We start from the raw sequence: 17,209 nt of genomic DNA on the forward strand, positions 1-17,209 counted from the left end.
TTCAAACTTACTACAGAGACCTTTCACAGTTACTTTAGTAGTCATAGGGAACACAAAGTTCCCTATGACCATTAAAAAAACCACTAAAATTTCTGATGTACTTCACTCCTATAGGCATCTCTTACTTTATGTTGTTACCTCCTTCCCATTATGACAAATGAGGGATTGGACTTTGGGAAGTTCGGGAGAAAAAGGTTAGAAATGCTTGGAGCGTGAATGATGAGTTTAGTGGGATATGTAGATGATCTGAAGGTGTGGGGAAACATATCAGGTAGTTGAACATCTGGAAAGAAATTATAAACCAGTATGGGTTGAGATTTAATGAAGGTAAATGTTAAATGGTAATCACAGTCTGAAAGAAGGAAAACCCATAAAGTGGAGTAATAATTAGAGAACAACAGCTAAAATTTTGGCAGTTTAAATATCTTGGAAATATAATACAATCGTTTTGGTGGTGGGGAATAGGAGAGTGATGTATGATGTATAAAGCATATATTCTGATAATTACATATACGACAAAATAATGGATTTTTATAGTTAGTTCAGTTTCAGACATGAATTGGCATATATGGACATCAACAAAATATATGTTTGGGATACAAGGATGGAAAGAATAAAGAATGAAGGGGTCAAAAATACAATGAAAAGCAAATCCTTACAAAAGAAAATAGAGAGTTCAAGAATGATTGGTATGGGAAATGTAAAGAGAATAATGGAACATAGTAAGATACATAATGATCTACAAGAAGGACAAGGTTATTTAGAAGGAAGTTAGAGAGGTAGGCCCAAGAGATAGGTGGCTGAATGATTATTTTTTTAATGTCTGAAGAACAGGGTAGGAGATATTGGTGGGCTTACCACACATCCGGGATTAGCCCGGACAGTCCTGGTTTTTTAGTTCTGTCTGGGATAATATCCGAGGTTTGAGAATTTTGTGACTGGTGAGAATTTTTTAAAATTTTAGACCTATATGTTCAAAATCACGCTTTTAAACATTCTCTTACAACTGTGCATCTCGCAGCCGACCTTGGAGCAAGCACTGATGTCGATTTTGACGGAGGTGTGGCTACCGGTTTCGCGACAACTTTTTACTTAGTCATTTGGCAACACAACAGGGGCAGTGTGTTTATGTGTTTTGTGTGAAGTAACTCATCTGCACGTTTTTTATCATTTTATCTCTCATATTTGTCTCATCATTTAGCAATGGGCAAAAGAAAATGTGTGTTTAATGTTAACCTGCAACAGAAATACAAATTTTTGAAATTGTGTAATGACAGTAACAATGAGTGTGTTTATTGCACACTATATATTGGAGAATTTTTCTGTTGCACACATAGGAAAGTGTGATATTGAAGACCATGTGAAAACAGTTAAACATAGGAGTGCTATTAATGCTACTGCTTCAGCAAACAAGAGATTTTTTAAAGCCAAACATAGGAATAACAATAACAGTGATGTGTAGTGTGCTGCTAAAGAAGCTACATTTTCAAACTACACTTCTAGACACGAACTCAGTTTCAAAACATCAGACTGCACATCTAAAGTGGTTAAAAAGTTATACGACTCAAAATTTTCATTTGCTAGAACCAAAACTGAGACAATTATTGTTAACGTTGTTTTACCATTTATATTTGATAGTGTTGCATTCTTTGGAAAACATTAAATTATGTAACAGTAACAATGAATAGCTCAAACAGAAGTGAAGTAACACTTGTTCCGAAAGTCATTTATCAGTCTGGAGGAGGGAATTCAAGTTGAACTTTTAAATTTCGATGAAGTGTCAAGTGAAACTGCTCAAATTTTGACTCTGTATCTTTTTCAGTGTGTGAAAAAATATAAACTTAAAGAAAAGTTTGTTTGTTATACTGCTGATAACACTAACAGTAATTTTGGTGGTATGAAGAGAAAGGGAAATGAAAATGTGTTCAGAAAATTTCAAAGTGATTAGATAGACCTATTTTAACCTACCGGGTTGGTCTAGTGGTGAACGCGTCTTCCCAAATCAGCTGATTTGGAAGTCGAGAGTTCCAGCATTCAAGTCCTAGTAAAGCCAGTTATTTTTACGCGGACTTGAATACTAGATCGTGGATATCGGTGTTCTTTGGTGATTGGGTTTCAATTAACCACACATCTCAGAAATGGTCGAACTGAGAATGTACAAGACTACACTTCATTTACACTCATACATATCATCCTCATTCATCCTCTGAAGTATTATCTGAACGGTAGCTACCGGAGGCTAAACAGGAAAAAGAGAGAGAGATAGACCTATTTTAGGAATTGGTTGTTCTGCCTACATTGTACACAATTCAATACAAACAGCATGTGATTCTCTACCCCTGGACATAGAAGTTATTGTTATAAAAATTAATAAATATTTTTACATATATACAGTAAAAGTCACGAAACTTAAAGAGTTCTGTGAATTTGTGGAAACAAATTACAAAAAAGTATTATCTCATAGCAGCACAAGGTTCCTTAGTTTGTTATCTGCAATAGAAAGAATTCTTTCCATTTTTGTTGGCCTAAAATCATACTTCTTATCTTGTGACAAATGCCCAAAATTAATATTTTATATTTTTGAAAATCTAGAAAGTGAATTGTTTTTGAAATTTTTATATGATGTATTTTGCCGTTATTTAATAATTTAGTTCGGAAATTAGAAACTAATTCTGTTACAGCAACAGAAGCATTTCAGACATATTCTGAATTAATTTGTCAACTTCAGGAAAGAAAATCCCACTAATTTATAGCACCTTCTGCCAAAGAATTGCTATGCACTCTAAAAGAAAATAATGATGTTCAGGAACAAAAATTCTTATAATTCTAGTATCCAATACTTAGTAAGTTAGTAAGTTTCAGTGGATAAATTTACAAACTCCAATTACCTGGTCTGATTTAGAAGAGATTGTAGAAGTTGATAATGAAATTATAAACAATTCTATAAATATTGATGACATATTTTATGAACATACATTGCTGAACCAGGTAATTCAAAACCAAAGGGTAGGTTGAGGTTCAAGTTCTGAAAAAGTACCAGATACTATTGAAAAGAAGTGGAAAGCAATTTTTAAAGTGTTTCAAAAGACTGATATTTTATGTTGCAATATTTCTAAAATGGTTGAGTTTGTGATGTCTTTGCCTGGGACATCTGCTCTGAGAGAGTTTTTTCAATTACGGAGAACATTTGGTCTGCAGAAAGGGGTAGACTTTAAGTATCTACTATTAACCATCTGCTAAATATTAAAATTAATTCAAAACTTTTTTGTGAATTTTATGATATAATTAAAAAAACGTCTGAAAAAAGTCATGTCTAGTGAAAAATACAACTGAATAAATAAAATTTAATGTAAACTGTTAAAACTTTTAAGTAATTTCAAAATTATGTCCTGGGTTGGACCCAAAAAATATGGTAAGCCTAGATACTCGCATACTGAAAATGATGATTTCTATCATTAGATTTAAATGATAAAAACTAACAGAAAATGATTTAAAATTATTACAATCAACTGGTTATATGTTATTAGCATGCCTAGTTGTTTGTATGCTAGCTTATCAAAGGATTTTTTTAAATCTAACAATATGTTAATGGGAGATCATTTAATTAACAAAGTGGTTCAATCTACAACCAGTCTTTCTAAACCAATTCGTTTATTATAACAAGGTTTACATAAATTCATAATAAATAAATTTTTAAAAATTAGTGGGTTGAATAATTTTTTTCCCATTCAGTTGTAGAAGGTAAAAGATAAAACAGTTTAATTTTTGTCAATTTCCAAAAACTTAAAAACTTAAATTTGTAGTTTCATATTTAACAACTAAGCAAGTTTAAGAAAAAGTTAAATAATTTTGAAAGGATTATTTATTACAAATAAAACTAAATATATACTACAAATCAGTTTTTTTTAACTTCTGCCAAATACACATATTGTATGAGGTAATCTCTAATTACACTGCCAATAAAACATTATTTTCTGGTAATAATATTCCAAAAATGTATCAGTATCATCACTTTTCAAACTGCATAAAATGTATTTTAATAAAAAGTATAACAAGTTTATTATGCATTGATCAACAAACCACAGCAATTTGAAAGGTATATAAAAAACAACATTACAGATAGATTGCAAGCATAACTTACAGAAACTATGAACCAATGAGGTATATACAATGTTTATGTATACATATATGCAAGTGAGTGCATGCACACACACACACACACACACCTAACTTTACAAGCCTGATTATAACAATTATATGTCTAATAATGGTAATGCAGTACATGATAACAGATAATTTTTTAATTGATGATGCCCTGAAATTTGAAATTTTTTTTATGTATTAGTAAGTTAAGATGTTTTGGTCTCATTCTTAGATTATTTTTGTAAATAACTATTAATGTCAATATACTAATTATCTTTAATAACATTATAAATGTATATATATATAAATTATAAGATACAATATTATTTATATGGTATATTAAATTATTATTGTACATATCAAATATTTAGGCATATTTTTTCTTTCCTAGTTCCTTTAAACAAAAATTCAATAGAAAATTGTGCTACTACAAATTGTTTATAAACTTTACATCACTCCAAATAGAAAATTTAATTCATATTCAATAAAAAGAACACTTCACCTTCATTTTATGCAATAAAGAGCCCTTTAAATATGTTGTATTAAAGGGATTAAAAGACTCAATGATGCTACCTACAGTTTTCCATAATCCCTTTATTTCTCTTTCAAAGAAAAGCGAGAGATAAGAAAGAGAGAGAAAAACTATTTAATCCTATATTAGCTTGTCTTTCTTCACTTTCTACTTAACCACCGTAGCTACACAATTCTTGTTAACTACTCAGTACTTAAAACCAACATTTTTGCATTTGATAGAAATAATAATTTGTATTAACTGTTTGTTTCACATCAAGTATTTTCATGCCAAACATGTTCTTCTAAAGCTCCTAGTTCCATCACCCTGAGAAATTAATTTTTACATAGTGAAAACATTCGCTTCATAACAAATTCAATGAAACAGGTTAAAAAACTGTATAATATTACAGGCAGATTTATCAGAAGTTTAGTGACAGCATTCAATATTATTATATTATTTACCTTCCATATTTTCAGCTTCCAGTTGTAATAATGCTTCAGGTGATTCCTTGTGGAAACTTGTTCCTTCATATTCTAAAAGTGTTACAGCATGAGGGGGTCGAGGCAACAATGTAAATGTCTTCTGCTTAAAATTCCATTGGACTAGATCCAAAGTTAAGCTTGGATTCACTGTAGTTAACACCCTAGCTAGTTCTTCAGATAGTTCCTGAAATTATTAATAATTAACAGTAATATACAGCCAAAAATTAAACAAAATTCTTCTAATTTTTGTAATTTTAATTTTTTTATTTGGTTACAGCCAAACTATTGTCTGCACTCATTATTCCACAAACAAAACATACACATCTTTAAAATTAGACAATAACCCAAAGGTACATCAACAACTCTTGTAGAGAGAAACCCTTAAAATTGGAATATGTACTAGATTCCTTCCAATTTGCATAAAAGGTATAAACTACCTTCACAGTATAGAAAATTAAAGACTAAGTGAAGATCCTCTGATGTAGATGAAAAGCCAGGTTGGGAAAACCTAACAGCTCCAACAATATAAGCACCTGAAATGAACAATGAAAAGCTCATAAACCTGAAAATAAAAAACTGGGCAAACAAAATTTGATAGAATATAATATCCATAAAATGTAAGATGCAGGGAAAAGATGACAAGAGGCAATCAGAAAATAAAGATATGATTGTTCTTTTTATAAGGTTTAATACATTTAGTAGCAAAACTATTTTTTAACAAACTTCTTATTTCTTCTAATTTTTCCCAATCATTCTATTTTTATGCCTGCATTTTATTTATTTATTTATGCATTATTTGTTTGTTTATTTTTATGCCTGCAGTGAAAAATTGTTTGTTTTAGATCCAATATTATATATTTGTTTTTTCTCCTTTGTTACCAAAATATGAATCCATGCTATAACTCTCAGAGAGCGCAGACAAAAAATATTGGGTAAAGTGTGATGATTGATATATACATAACAGAAGCACCCACTGATTTTTCTATGGTTCTAGTTCAACTATATACGGGTAGCAATATCCTAAAAAAGTAGCACTTCTATTTTCTGTAAACAATTACATATTGCAGACTCCACAATATTTTGAAGTATACTTCTATAGTATTGACTATAAGGTTGTACACTATCCTTTCAAAACTCCATAGTAACTGGATATTTAGCATTCCAAAAGACTCTCTGTATCCCTTTATTGGTTGACAGTTGAGTCATGAATTTTTCCTTACCAAAGAACTCAACCTAACCTTTACCTTTATAGTTCCATCAAATGGCATTATTTCAGTTCTGTAAGCATACAAATTTTGCTTTCTTTATAATTTTTTATAAGCATCTTGGGCATGTTTTACTGCTATTCATTCTTGGGCTGTTTTACTGCTTAAATGAACTGCACTAACGCTTTCATTATTATTTTCAACTAATATTTCTACTGTACCTTATCTATCACTTTGAATAAGTTCATTAATGCAAGATTCTTCAACTGGTAATACCAGTACCACTTACTCGGCCACTTTTGATGTTCATCCAGCTTAGACAGTTCATATAGTGTTTACCATGTTGCTGGGGCATTCAGCAGTAAATGTGAGATGAGTTTATACCCTTTGAAACCAGAAATTTTATCACTAAACATTGGTCTTAAAAGTTTGCTTTTCCAGAGGACTTGCCATTTTTGAATATTCATGTTAGTATTGTATATTAAAATAGTTATTAACTAGCTGTTATAAATTTATTACAAGGATGTCAATTTTTGGTTTTGACACAAAGTATGATACTTCTTATGTAGTGGAGCAACCCCTTTATATTACAAAATTTGATGAAGTTTAATATTAAACTTATAGCAAAATATAAAAGAAAAAATTAAAATCAAACAATTCTAAAGGTAATGAAATTTGAATTATCAAAATCAATACAATATTTATTGAGGTACTTTGGTTTGAAATTTTGAAAAACTAAATAAAATAGAATGGAATTAATAGTATTTTCTGCCTAAAATCATATTGAGAAATTTATTAAGTGTGAGAAGAGGGAGTAAATAAATCATTCTCAGTTTCTCCAGTACAAAAATTGTTAAATAAAAAATTACAATTTCAGAAATTTAACCTCATAAAGGTAAACTATGTAACCTAGTCAACAAATTTTAACTTTGAAGATTAGTCCATGCATTAAGGAGGAGTTTTATGTATTTAAACATTTTTTTAAATTTATACAGAAAGATTTTAATAAAAAGGACAATGACCTTTACACTTTTTGCTTGAGAGTTAAATTATAGAAATATAATTTAAATAACAGTAAAAATTATAAAAATGTAATAAAAATAATTAAGAGTGGATGAAAGGCCAGTCAACATGAGATACTACAGTAAATGTTTTTTAAATTACAGTCATGTTTTATCTCTAATTGTAAAAAGACCCTCATATGAATTCAGAGACACTTTATTTTCATTATTTTGAATAGATTATAATAAAATAGTATATAATGTTATAAAAATGTAAAATTAGGATTACCTTATCTGTCAGATCTAACTGATCTTCAGGAATAATAAGATTTCTTCCTTTAATCCACATTTCTTCTGTTTCCCCAGAATCCACATTATCTCTCAGCTTTTGTGTGCTTGCTTGCCTAGTAGATAAGGTTTTTATTTTATTAATCTGTAAGTAGATAAATAAATATTAATTAATCAAGTACAATGAATAATTTGATTACAATTATTTTATACAAACTAATATTCATAGGCTCCCCTATGAATCATTAGACCTTGCCAATGGCGACAGGGCTTGAGTGCTCAGTGAAACAGAGTAGCTGGGCTGAAGGTGCAACCATATCGGAGAGGTATCTGTTGAGAGCCAGACTATGGAATGATTTCTGAAAGAGGCAGCAGCTCTTTCAGTAGTTGTTAAGGGTGTAGGTCAGGAGGACCTATTCAGCCATATAAACATCACTCAATCTTCTGAGTACTGCGCAGCTGAAAGCAATGGAAAATTACAGCTGTTTTTTTCCCCAAGTAAATGTATCTCTCTGCATTTTCACGTAACAAAGATGGAGGCGCCTTCCTTGGTAAAATATTCTTCGGATCTCCTGGTGGGAACTACCAAGGAAGGTCTGACCAGAAAATTAAAAAATAACATTCTATGAGTCAGAGCATGGAATGTTAGACATCTAAAAAAACGTTAATAGGTTAGAAAATTTAAAAATGGAAATGGGTAACTTAAATGTAGATGCAGGAGGAATTAGTAAGGTTCACTGGCAGGAGGAAAACGACTCTTGGTCAGGTGATTGTAGAATAATTAACTCAGTGTCAAATAAATGGCAGGAAGGAGTAGGTTTTGTAATGAACAAGAAGACAGGGAAGAGAGTAGACTATTAATAATAAAAGTTTTGTGATAGAATCATTGTAATAAGGATAATATCAAAACCTAAGCTGACAATGATTGTTAATATCTATATTCTTATAAGTGCCCATGATAATGATGAAGTAGAGTGTGTATACAAAGAAATTGACAAAGCAATTAAACATAAAAGGGGACGAAAATTTAATAATAATTGGAGACTGGAATCGAAGCATTGTAAAAGGCAAGGACGGAAATATTGTGGGTGAATATGGTAAACTTAGGCGAAACAAAGAGAACTGGTAGAAAACCTTGGATATCAAAGAATATATTGGAGCTGATGGATGAACATAGAAAGTACAAGAATGCTAACAATAAAGAAAGTAAAAGGAACTATCAACAATTAAGAAATACTATAAACAGAATGTGAAAATTAGCGAAAGAAGAGTGGATTAAAGAAAAGTGTTCAGAAGTGGAGAGAGAAATGATTGTTGGTAAAATAGATGGAGCATACAGGAAAGTTAAGGAGAATTTTGTGGTACATAAATCAAAATCTAATAATTTTACAGAAAGATGGTACACCGATTTATAATACAAAAGAAAAGGTCGATAGGTGGGTAGAATATATTGAAGAGTTATGTGGAGGAAATGAATTAGAAACTGATGTTATAGAGGAAGAAGAGTTAGTTGAAGAGGATGAAAAGGGAGATACAATAATGAAATCTGAATTTAAGAGTGCGTTAAAAAATTTGAATGGCAGAAATGTTCCTGGGATTAACAGGATACCTGCAGAATTAATGTGCAGTGCAGGTGAGGAAGCGATAGATAGATTTTACAAACTGGTGTGTAATATTTATGAAAAAGGAGAAGTTCCATCAGACTTCAAAAAGAGTGTTACCAAAGAAAACAAGAGCAGATAAATGTGAAGAATACAGAAAAATTAGCTTAACTACTCATGAGTCAAAAATCTTAACTAGAATTTTGTACAGAACTGAGAGGAGAGTGGAAGAAGTGTTAGTAGAAGATCAATTTGGTTTCAGGAAAAGTATAGGAAAAAGGGAAGCAATTTTAGCACTCATATTAATAGTAAAAGGAAGATAAAAGAAAAACAAATCAACATACTTGGCATTTATAGAATTAAAAAAGGCATTTGATAACATAGACGGGAATAACATGTTCAGCACTTTAAAAAATTTAGGGTTTGAGTATAGAGATGAAGAACAATGGCTAACATTTACACAAACCAAACTGCAACAGTAATAATCGAACATAAGAAAGAAGCAGTAATGAAAAAGGGAGTCTGACAAGGATGTTCCTATCCCTGTTCCTTTTTCATATTTACACAGAACTAGCAGTTAATGATGTTAAAGAACAATTTAGATTCGGAGTAACAGTACAAGGTGAAAAGATAAAGATGCTACGATTTGCTGATGATATAGTAATTCTAGCTGAGAGTAAAAAGGATTTAGAAGAAACAATGAATGGCATGGATGAAGTCCTATTCAAGAACTACCGCATGAAAATAAACAAGAACAAAATGAAAGTAAGAAATGTAGTAGAAATAACAAAGATGGACCACTGAATATAAAAAATAGGAAGAGAAAACATTACAGAGGTAGAAGAATTTTGTTATTTGGAAAGTAGAATTACTAAAGGTGGACGAAGCAGGAGCGATATAAAATGCTGCATAGCACAAGCGAAACGAGCCTTCAGTAAGAAATATAATTTGTTTACATCAAAAATTAATTTAAATGTCAGGAAAAGATTTTTGAAAGTATATGTTTGGAGTGTCGCTTTATATGGAAGTGAAACTTGGACAATCGGAGTAACTGAGAAGAAAAGATTAGAAGCTTTTGAAATGTGGTGCTATAGGAGAATGTTAAAAATCAGGTGGGTGTCAAGTGACAAATGAAGAGGTGTTGTGGCTAATTGATGGAGAGAGAAGCATTTTGAAAAATATAGTTAAAAGAAGAGACAGACTTATAGGCCACATATTAAGGTATCCTGGAATAGTCGATTTAATATTGGAAGGACATGTAGATGGGAAAAATTGTGTAGGTAGGCAACGTTTGGAATATGTAAAACAAATTGTTAGGGCTTAAGGATGTAGGGGGTATACCGAAATGAAACAACTGGCACTAGAAAGGGAATCTTGGAGAACTGCATCAAACCAGTCAAGTGACTGAAGATGAAAAAAAATATTCAAAATTATTCTTTTTTCATATTTATTAGATGATAAACTTTTGTTATTAATCAAATATACAGCAAAAAACAAATGGATACAATATAAATTATGGACATGCTTATTGACAGAGTGCACAGTTAAATATTACACAATTATAAATTCTTCATAACCAAATTCTTAAAATAATGTAACACAAAATCATCACATTCTGAATCTGTAGCACGTTATTTTTAAAATTAAACTACTATTATATTTTTGATGGTGCAAAATAAATTCTATTTAAAAACTTCAAACTTACAAAAACAATTTTTTAAATTTGTGCAAAAATTTGTTAAAAAAGATACATTCATTCCATAAATATTCTACTTACCAGTTGATAATAATCATGTAACACATTTTTAAAATTACTTTAAAATATTTTAATGAATTTATTTTATAATATTCCAGTTTATACTTACACATACAACTATACTCAAAGTTAATTAAATATTAATGATTAAACAAAAAAAAGTGCTGATTGTTTACTAACTAAATATATAATAAGATGATTTTCAACAGGTTTTGTCTTCATCAGAGAACTAATTATTCAAACTTGTCATTTACCAAAATAAAAAAAAAAAATACACCAATCATTAATAAAACCAGTTCAAATCATTGCTAAGAGAACAAATGCATAAAATATTTGCTTTATTAATGAAAATAGTTATAAGTTTTTTGTCTTAATAATAAAAATTAGTTCTTTAATTACAACATACATGTTTATTACAAACCATTTGCTTTTTCTTACTTGGTAGCTTATGGTTCTTAATATTACAATACAAAGAGCACTAGGAAAGAAAGTTTTGCAATATAACAAATGGATCATCATCATCACAGGCAATTACAAGTTAGCATGTGTTTAAGGCAGGTCCCAACCTGCACTGCACATTTAGTCACTGTCTCAGTGTCATTTGTGTTAGTGAAAAGAAGAAGTGATGTCATCATGGTTGATGACATCCTATCCTAACCATTGCCTGGTTGCCACCAGGCAATTTTGCACGTGGGTTAAGTATTGATCAGTGTTTAGAGAAAATGACTTCTGTGCTTAGAGAGGATTGTGCTTATTGTACAACAACATTTAGGTGGTACCGAGAGTTTGAAAGAGGAATTTTGTGTTTGAAGAGGCTTCAAGATTAGGAGAACCATCTTCATCTGTAACTGAGAAAACATTATTGCAGCAGCATGAAAAATGTTTGATGCAGACAGGGGTGTAACCTACCACTAAAAAGAGGTGTCATTGGACATTGATGCACCAGCAGTTTCTGCTATTCTGTGAGATCACATTCAAGTTAAAAAGCTTTGTACCCTTTGGGTGATGCATAACTTGATCGACAATCAGATGGCACTTCATGTTTCATGATGCTGTGAAATGCTGAAAAAGTTTGAAAATGGGAAATTTCCCTATGTAAACAGCATTATGATAGTTGAAAAACTTGGCTGTGTTATTATGACATTTCAATCAAGGCTCAGAAAAAAATGTGGGTGTTTGAAAATCCAAATCAGTGAAAAAGAGAATGGTAGTTGTATTTTTTAATGTGAAAGGAGTTTGGGAGTTGTGTTGGAAACTCGGAAGACAGTTACATGGAAATGATACTTCAAGGAATGCCTGCCTAAACTTGTTGAGACTCTCAAGAAGCTGCACCCAAATACAAGGAAGGACTCATGGTTTCTTTCCCACAATAACACTCAACACACTGCTTCAAAATGTTCTCCTAGCATTTGACAATCTCTGGAGTAAAGCTGTTAGACCAACCTCCCTACAGTCTTGACCTCACTTATGTGACTTTATGCTGTTTTCCACAGTTGCAGAATAGAATGAAAGGGAGGCATTTTATGAGCAATGATGACTTTCTAAGGGTGTGGGACAATGGAATACCCAGATCTCACATGAATCATGGCAGGGTTTCTTTGAATACTGGTTTTGCAGGATGGAGAAGTGAATAAAATGTGTGGTTCAAATTAGTTTGAAAAATTATAGAAGATAAATCTGTATTGAAAAACTTTACTTGTGTTCTTAGTATTTCAGCAGAGGAAAGATATTTACAAAATTACTAGAATTAATATGCTGGTTGAATGATGTATTTAATATATGTTGTTTGTTAATTAACATATATATATATATATATGTTTTTTAAATTTAATCTTAAATTGCATATTGTTCCAAGTGATAGAAATTATGGCTTTTACATACTTGTAAATGCAATTTTATGTTAATATCTATCCTAACAAATGGAAACGGTATACATCGTGATACTGTTTCTCAAAAAACAATAAATATTGTTTGTTTCAATCTTTGTTACCTTTGTTACACATAAAAAATTTAAGGAAAAAATTTCTCTGAAAATAAAAACATTTTTTTTTTAATAGTAAGGATGTTACTGGTAGGAGTATTACCTGTATTTGATTGGGCTTGGCATACTGGTATTGTAAAATACATTCAGCTCAGTGAAGAAGGTAATGGGAAACCATGTTATTCCTTACTTTCTTTCTTGTAACTAAGTTGTTATTTGGCAACTTACTAGAAAAGTAAATTCCTTACTTTTCTAGTGACTCTAGCATGGGATGCTTGTTATTTTTTAAGTAAGATTATGTCATTTTCAGGAAATTTTGCATCTCATCTCAGGTCTGCTACAACCACCCAATTATGGTACCTAATACATATATAGTTAATAACTTTGTGTCATTTTTTTATAGGAAGGGCCTTTTTTAAAGGGTTTGTCTCTCTCTCTCTCACTCTCTCTGTGTGTGTGTGTGTCCGCGCGCGCATGTGTGTGTGTGTGTGTCCGCGCGCGCATGTGTGTGTGTCTTCAAAAGAAGTAAGTGTACGCGCATGTGCACTTATTTGTGTCTTGTGCATGCGCATGTGTCTTGTGTCATGCGCATGTGTCTTCTTTTGAAGACTTCTACCTATGTTTCTTTTGAACCCCCTAAGAAAACACTGAGACAAGCTCATACTTTCTCAAAAACTACAAATTTTGTACATGTAATTTATTGAGAAGATTAATATAATTTGCAAATTTATTTTACTACACACACAGGTGTATTGATAAAATCAACCACATATATTATTAATTAATTTAATTGTTTTGAATACTAGATCATGGATACCGGTGTTCTTTGGTGGTTGGGTTTCAATTAACCACACATCTCAGGAATGGTCGAACTGAGAATGTACAAGACTACACTTCATTTACACTCATACATATCATCCTCATTCATCCTCTGAAGAATTATCTAAACGGTAGTTACTGGAGGCTAAACAGGAAAAAGAAAGAAAAGAAAATTTAATTGTATTTTGTGATAAAATATATCTTAGATCAACTGTTTTATACAGCCTTAGTAATATTTTCATTATTTATATAAGATCACTCATTTATCATTTAGTCAGTGAAAAATACTTTGGTACTTGTACATTAACTGGCATGCATATTATTTTTACATATACAGCTATTATATACATTTATAATAATATATAATATTACACACACATATGCGCAAGTACAAGATAAACATATATAATTTATATATTTAAAGTTAATTAGACGATATTAGCGAGCGAAGTGATCTTAGGTTATGTTGATATACGTACTATTCGTCAATACCAGAATCAGCAAAATCTAACCAAACATAACCTAGGCTCGCTAACCTCGTCTAATTAACTTTAAATAGAACAAATTATATATGTTTATTACTGTAAATGGTAGTTTGATTGGAAAATCGTACGTGAACATAATCTAAAAAAACCTAACCTAACACATGCGTGCCGGTTAATGCACAAGTACACCAATACCTTTTCTGTACATAACTGAATAAATTGTTTTTTTTGTGTGTTTTTTTTATATTAAATCAAATTGTTTAACACTTAAGATAACAATTATAGATTAAAATTAATAATTATTCTCATAACTTAACAGTACTTCTTAGCCTAAAAAACACTAATGATAGTAATGAAATAAATTAAGACCAACAAAAAACTAATTGTGAACATCTTTGAAAAATTATTCAAAAAACTTACACTACTTTTATTTATTGTTTTCTTTGGTGTATGTTGAGGAAGTGGTGCCATATTAATAAGTAAGTAGGTTTCTTACAGCAAAATCAAAAATCAAAATTTTGAAAATATTAATTTCAGTTAAGCTTCTAATAAACTGATACACAGTATAAATATTTATTTACAATTCACTTATAAGTGCACTTCACAGAAACAACACACAGTATTTCCAATTACTGAGTTACCATAACAACTAAGTATCAATAACTTCACTTCAGCCCACTACAACATTTTATAATTTTCCTTTTAGTAATATATAAGTATAGTTATCACAACCATGTTTTGTTTAGGTTTTTTATTTTTTATAATAGTGTAGTTTTACACTCTCCAGAAAACAGCAAATATTTAGCTTTAACAATTATTAACATGTTGAAAAAACAATCTTCCTTTCTAAATGTGCTTATATCGCTACTGGATTTTTTATAAGTTTATAAATATATAAACATTGATAGATAATTGAGTTACATTTTTATAAATATAATGATGACGGAAATGAAGTTAATTTTCATGCATCGCTATATTTATATATACATTTAAATTTATAATCCTTATTCATCAGTCTTTTAGTTTCATCAGTGAAGTAATAATAATAATTAAATATAAATAAATTGTATGATCAAATCAAGCAGGTCAAAACAAGATATATATTTTATCGCACAACTACTGTAGTGTTTGCTTGGAGATTTTAAGGAAATTCTTGATTACAGCCTTATTACAAATTAATGAATGAATACCATTCAAACTCAAAATAATATTTGTTCATCTCTCATTCTTTATTATCTTGATGCAGACCGTATCAAGATAATAAAGAAAGATTTTTTGAGTTAACATAATTTATTTATCCCTTACTTATATTTCATTTCAATGATGAAATGATTATATATTAATATAAAGAATGAATAAATTAATGGCCAGTTTTAATAACATATTAAATTAGTTTAAAATGTAACTAATGTTACTATGTACTTATCATAACATTAATTACTGTTGTTTGTAATTAAAGAGCTACAATATTAATGCAATTTAACAACATACAATACAGTGTGAGTTAGAAAAGTAAAATAATTAATACCAAATTAATTTTTTTATAAACTCTTCATTAAAATCAGTTATAGGACTTCAAAATAAATCTTACTAGGGCTAATAGTAGTTAATCATCTCTTTAAGATAACTAATTTTTTAATATTTTTAAAAATAATTTACTTCCTAGAAATGTATAATCTAAATAAATAATTAATTAAAAAAAAAAAATATATATATATATATATATATATATATGATTTTGTACCTTAGTATTTGATCTCAACAAAGAGATGTTTTGCTCTATAAATAACAAAAGGAAATGCCCCAACGTCATCTTTAGCCGACATGAGTGTTTATTTGTTAACAGACCATTCTTCTAAAATCACATTGTTTAATGAGACTGGATGGTTTGAGATTTTACAAATGAGTTTATCTGCCATTGTTGGTTTTTTGTGCATCCTGAAAGATTTTTGTATGATAGTTGTTTTATTTTGTGATGGTGTAATAAAGGAATTAATTGTTTATTGTGTTTGTAGTTAGCTGAAAAGTTTAATCTATGGGATATTTTGTTTATGTCATCTATAAGAGTTTACTTTGCCGTACCATCTGACTACAAAAAGATGGTGTCTTCAATTTAGATAGATATGCTAGAATATTATTTGAATATATATTATTTGTGGATGTTAAACATGAAGCATTCAGTTTTTCTTTTAATTAGTCTTTATAATTATCCTCTCTTATTTGAATGTAACCATCACATATAAATAAAGAAGGGTCAGGTTATCAACTATTGGATCATATTTCTTCACTTAACTCTACCTCTCATCATTTTTCGTCAAAAAATTTCTCAAGCTCTGTTCTCTTTTCTGGGTCTTTCTTTACACAATTTACCCATATCTTTCTTAGTCTTCTTCCTGATTTGATTAAATTAAAGATTTCTTTTGCTTGCCATTCAGCATGCATCCAGATAATGTATTCTGAGTTCGTTTCAGGGCCACCCCTACCACTTGCAGGGCCCAGGGCAAAACTAATTAAGAGTCCCCTAAAAATAAATAGAAATGAAAAGAATCTGAACTGTAACATTTATCACATTACTAACAAAATACAATCTTATTATTCCAAAAATATGTATATGTCATGTAAATGTATATGTCATATCACAAATATTTATTACAAAAATTGTAAAGAAAATGTAACAGAAATCAGAAATTGCACAAAATATTATAACAAAAATTATAACAATCAGAATACAAAGTGTTTCTAAAATGGTCGGCTGGCTACACTTTTTCATATTCTACTTGTAAAACTAAACAAAAATATCCTTAGGAAAAATGGCAATTTCTCCTTCATCTCCACTGTCCGCCATTTTTTTATTTTTATATAAAAATTTGTATCTCAAGTTCGGATAGAGGGATCACATTAATATTTGGTAAGCATCTTTGTAATAAAGTTTTA

General features: G+C 30.0%; 1 protein-coding gene across 1 annotated transcript in view; it reads right to left on the minus strand.

Moving 5' to 3' along the window:
- The window catches only part of LOC142320824 (dynein intermediate chain 2, ciliary), a 59,552-nt gene extending 47,915 nt beyond the window's left edge, over nt 1-11,637 (minus strand). Inside the window, exons 1-3 of the mRNA XM_075358799.1 lie at nt 11,557-11,637; nt 7,635-7,778; nt 5,119-5,323 (exon numbers count right to left, since the gene is read on the minus strand). Of these exons, the coding sequence (XP_075214914.1) occupies nt 5,119-5,323; nt 7,635-7,778; nt 11,557-11,637 (430 nt within the window). The remainder of the gene's footprint in view (nt 1-5,118; nt 5,324-7,634; nt 7,779-11,556) is intronic.
- Between the last annotated feature and the right edge of the window lie 5,572 nt (nt 11,638-17,209).

Source organism: Lycorma delicatula, chromosome 3 (genome assembly GCF_047948215.1).
Source record: "Lycorma delicatula isolate Av1 chromosome 3, ASM4794821v1, whole genome shotgun sequence".
Taxonomy (NCBI): domain Eukaryota; kingdom Metazoa; phylum Arthropoda; class Insecta; order Hemiptera; family Fulgoridae; genus Lycorma; species Lycorma delicatula.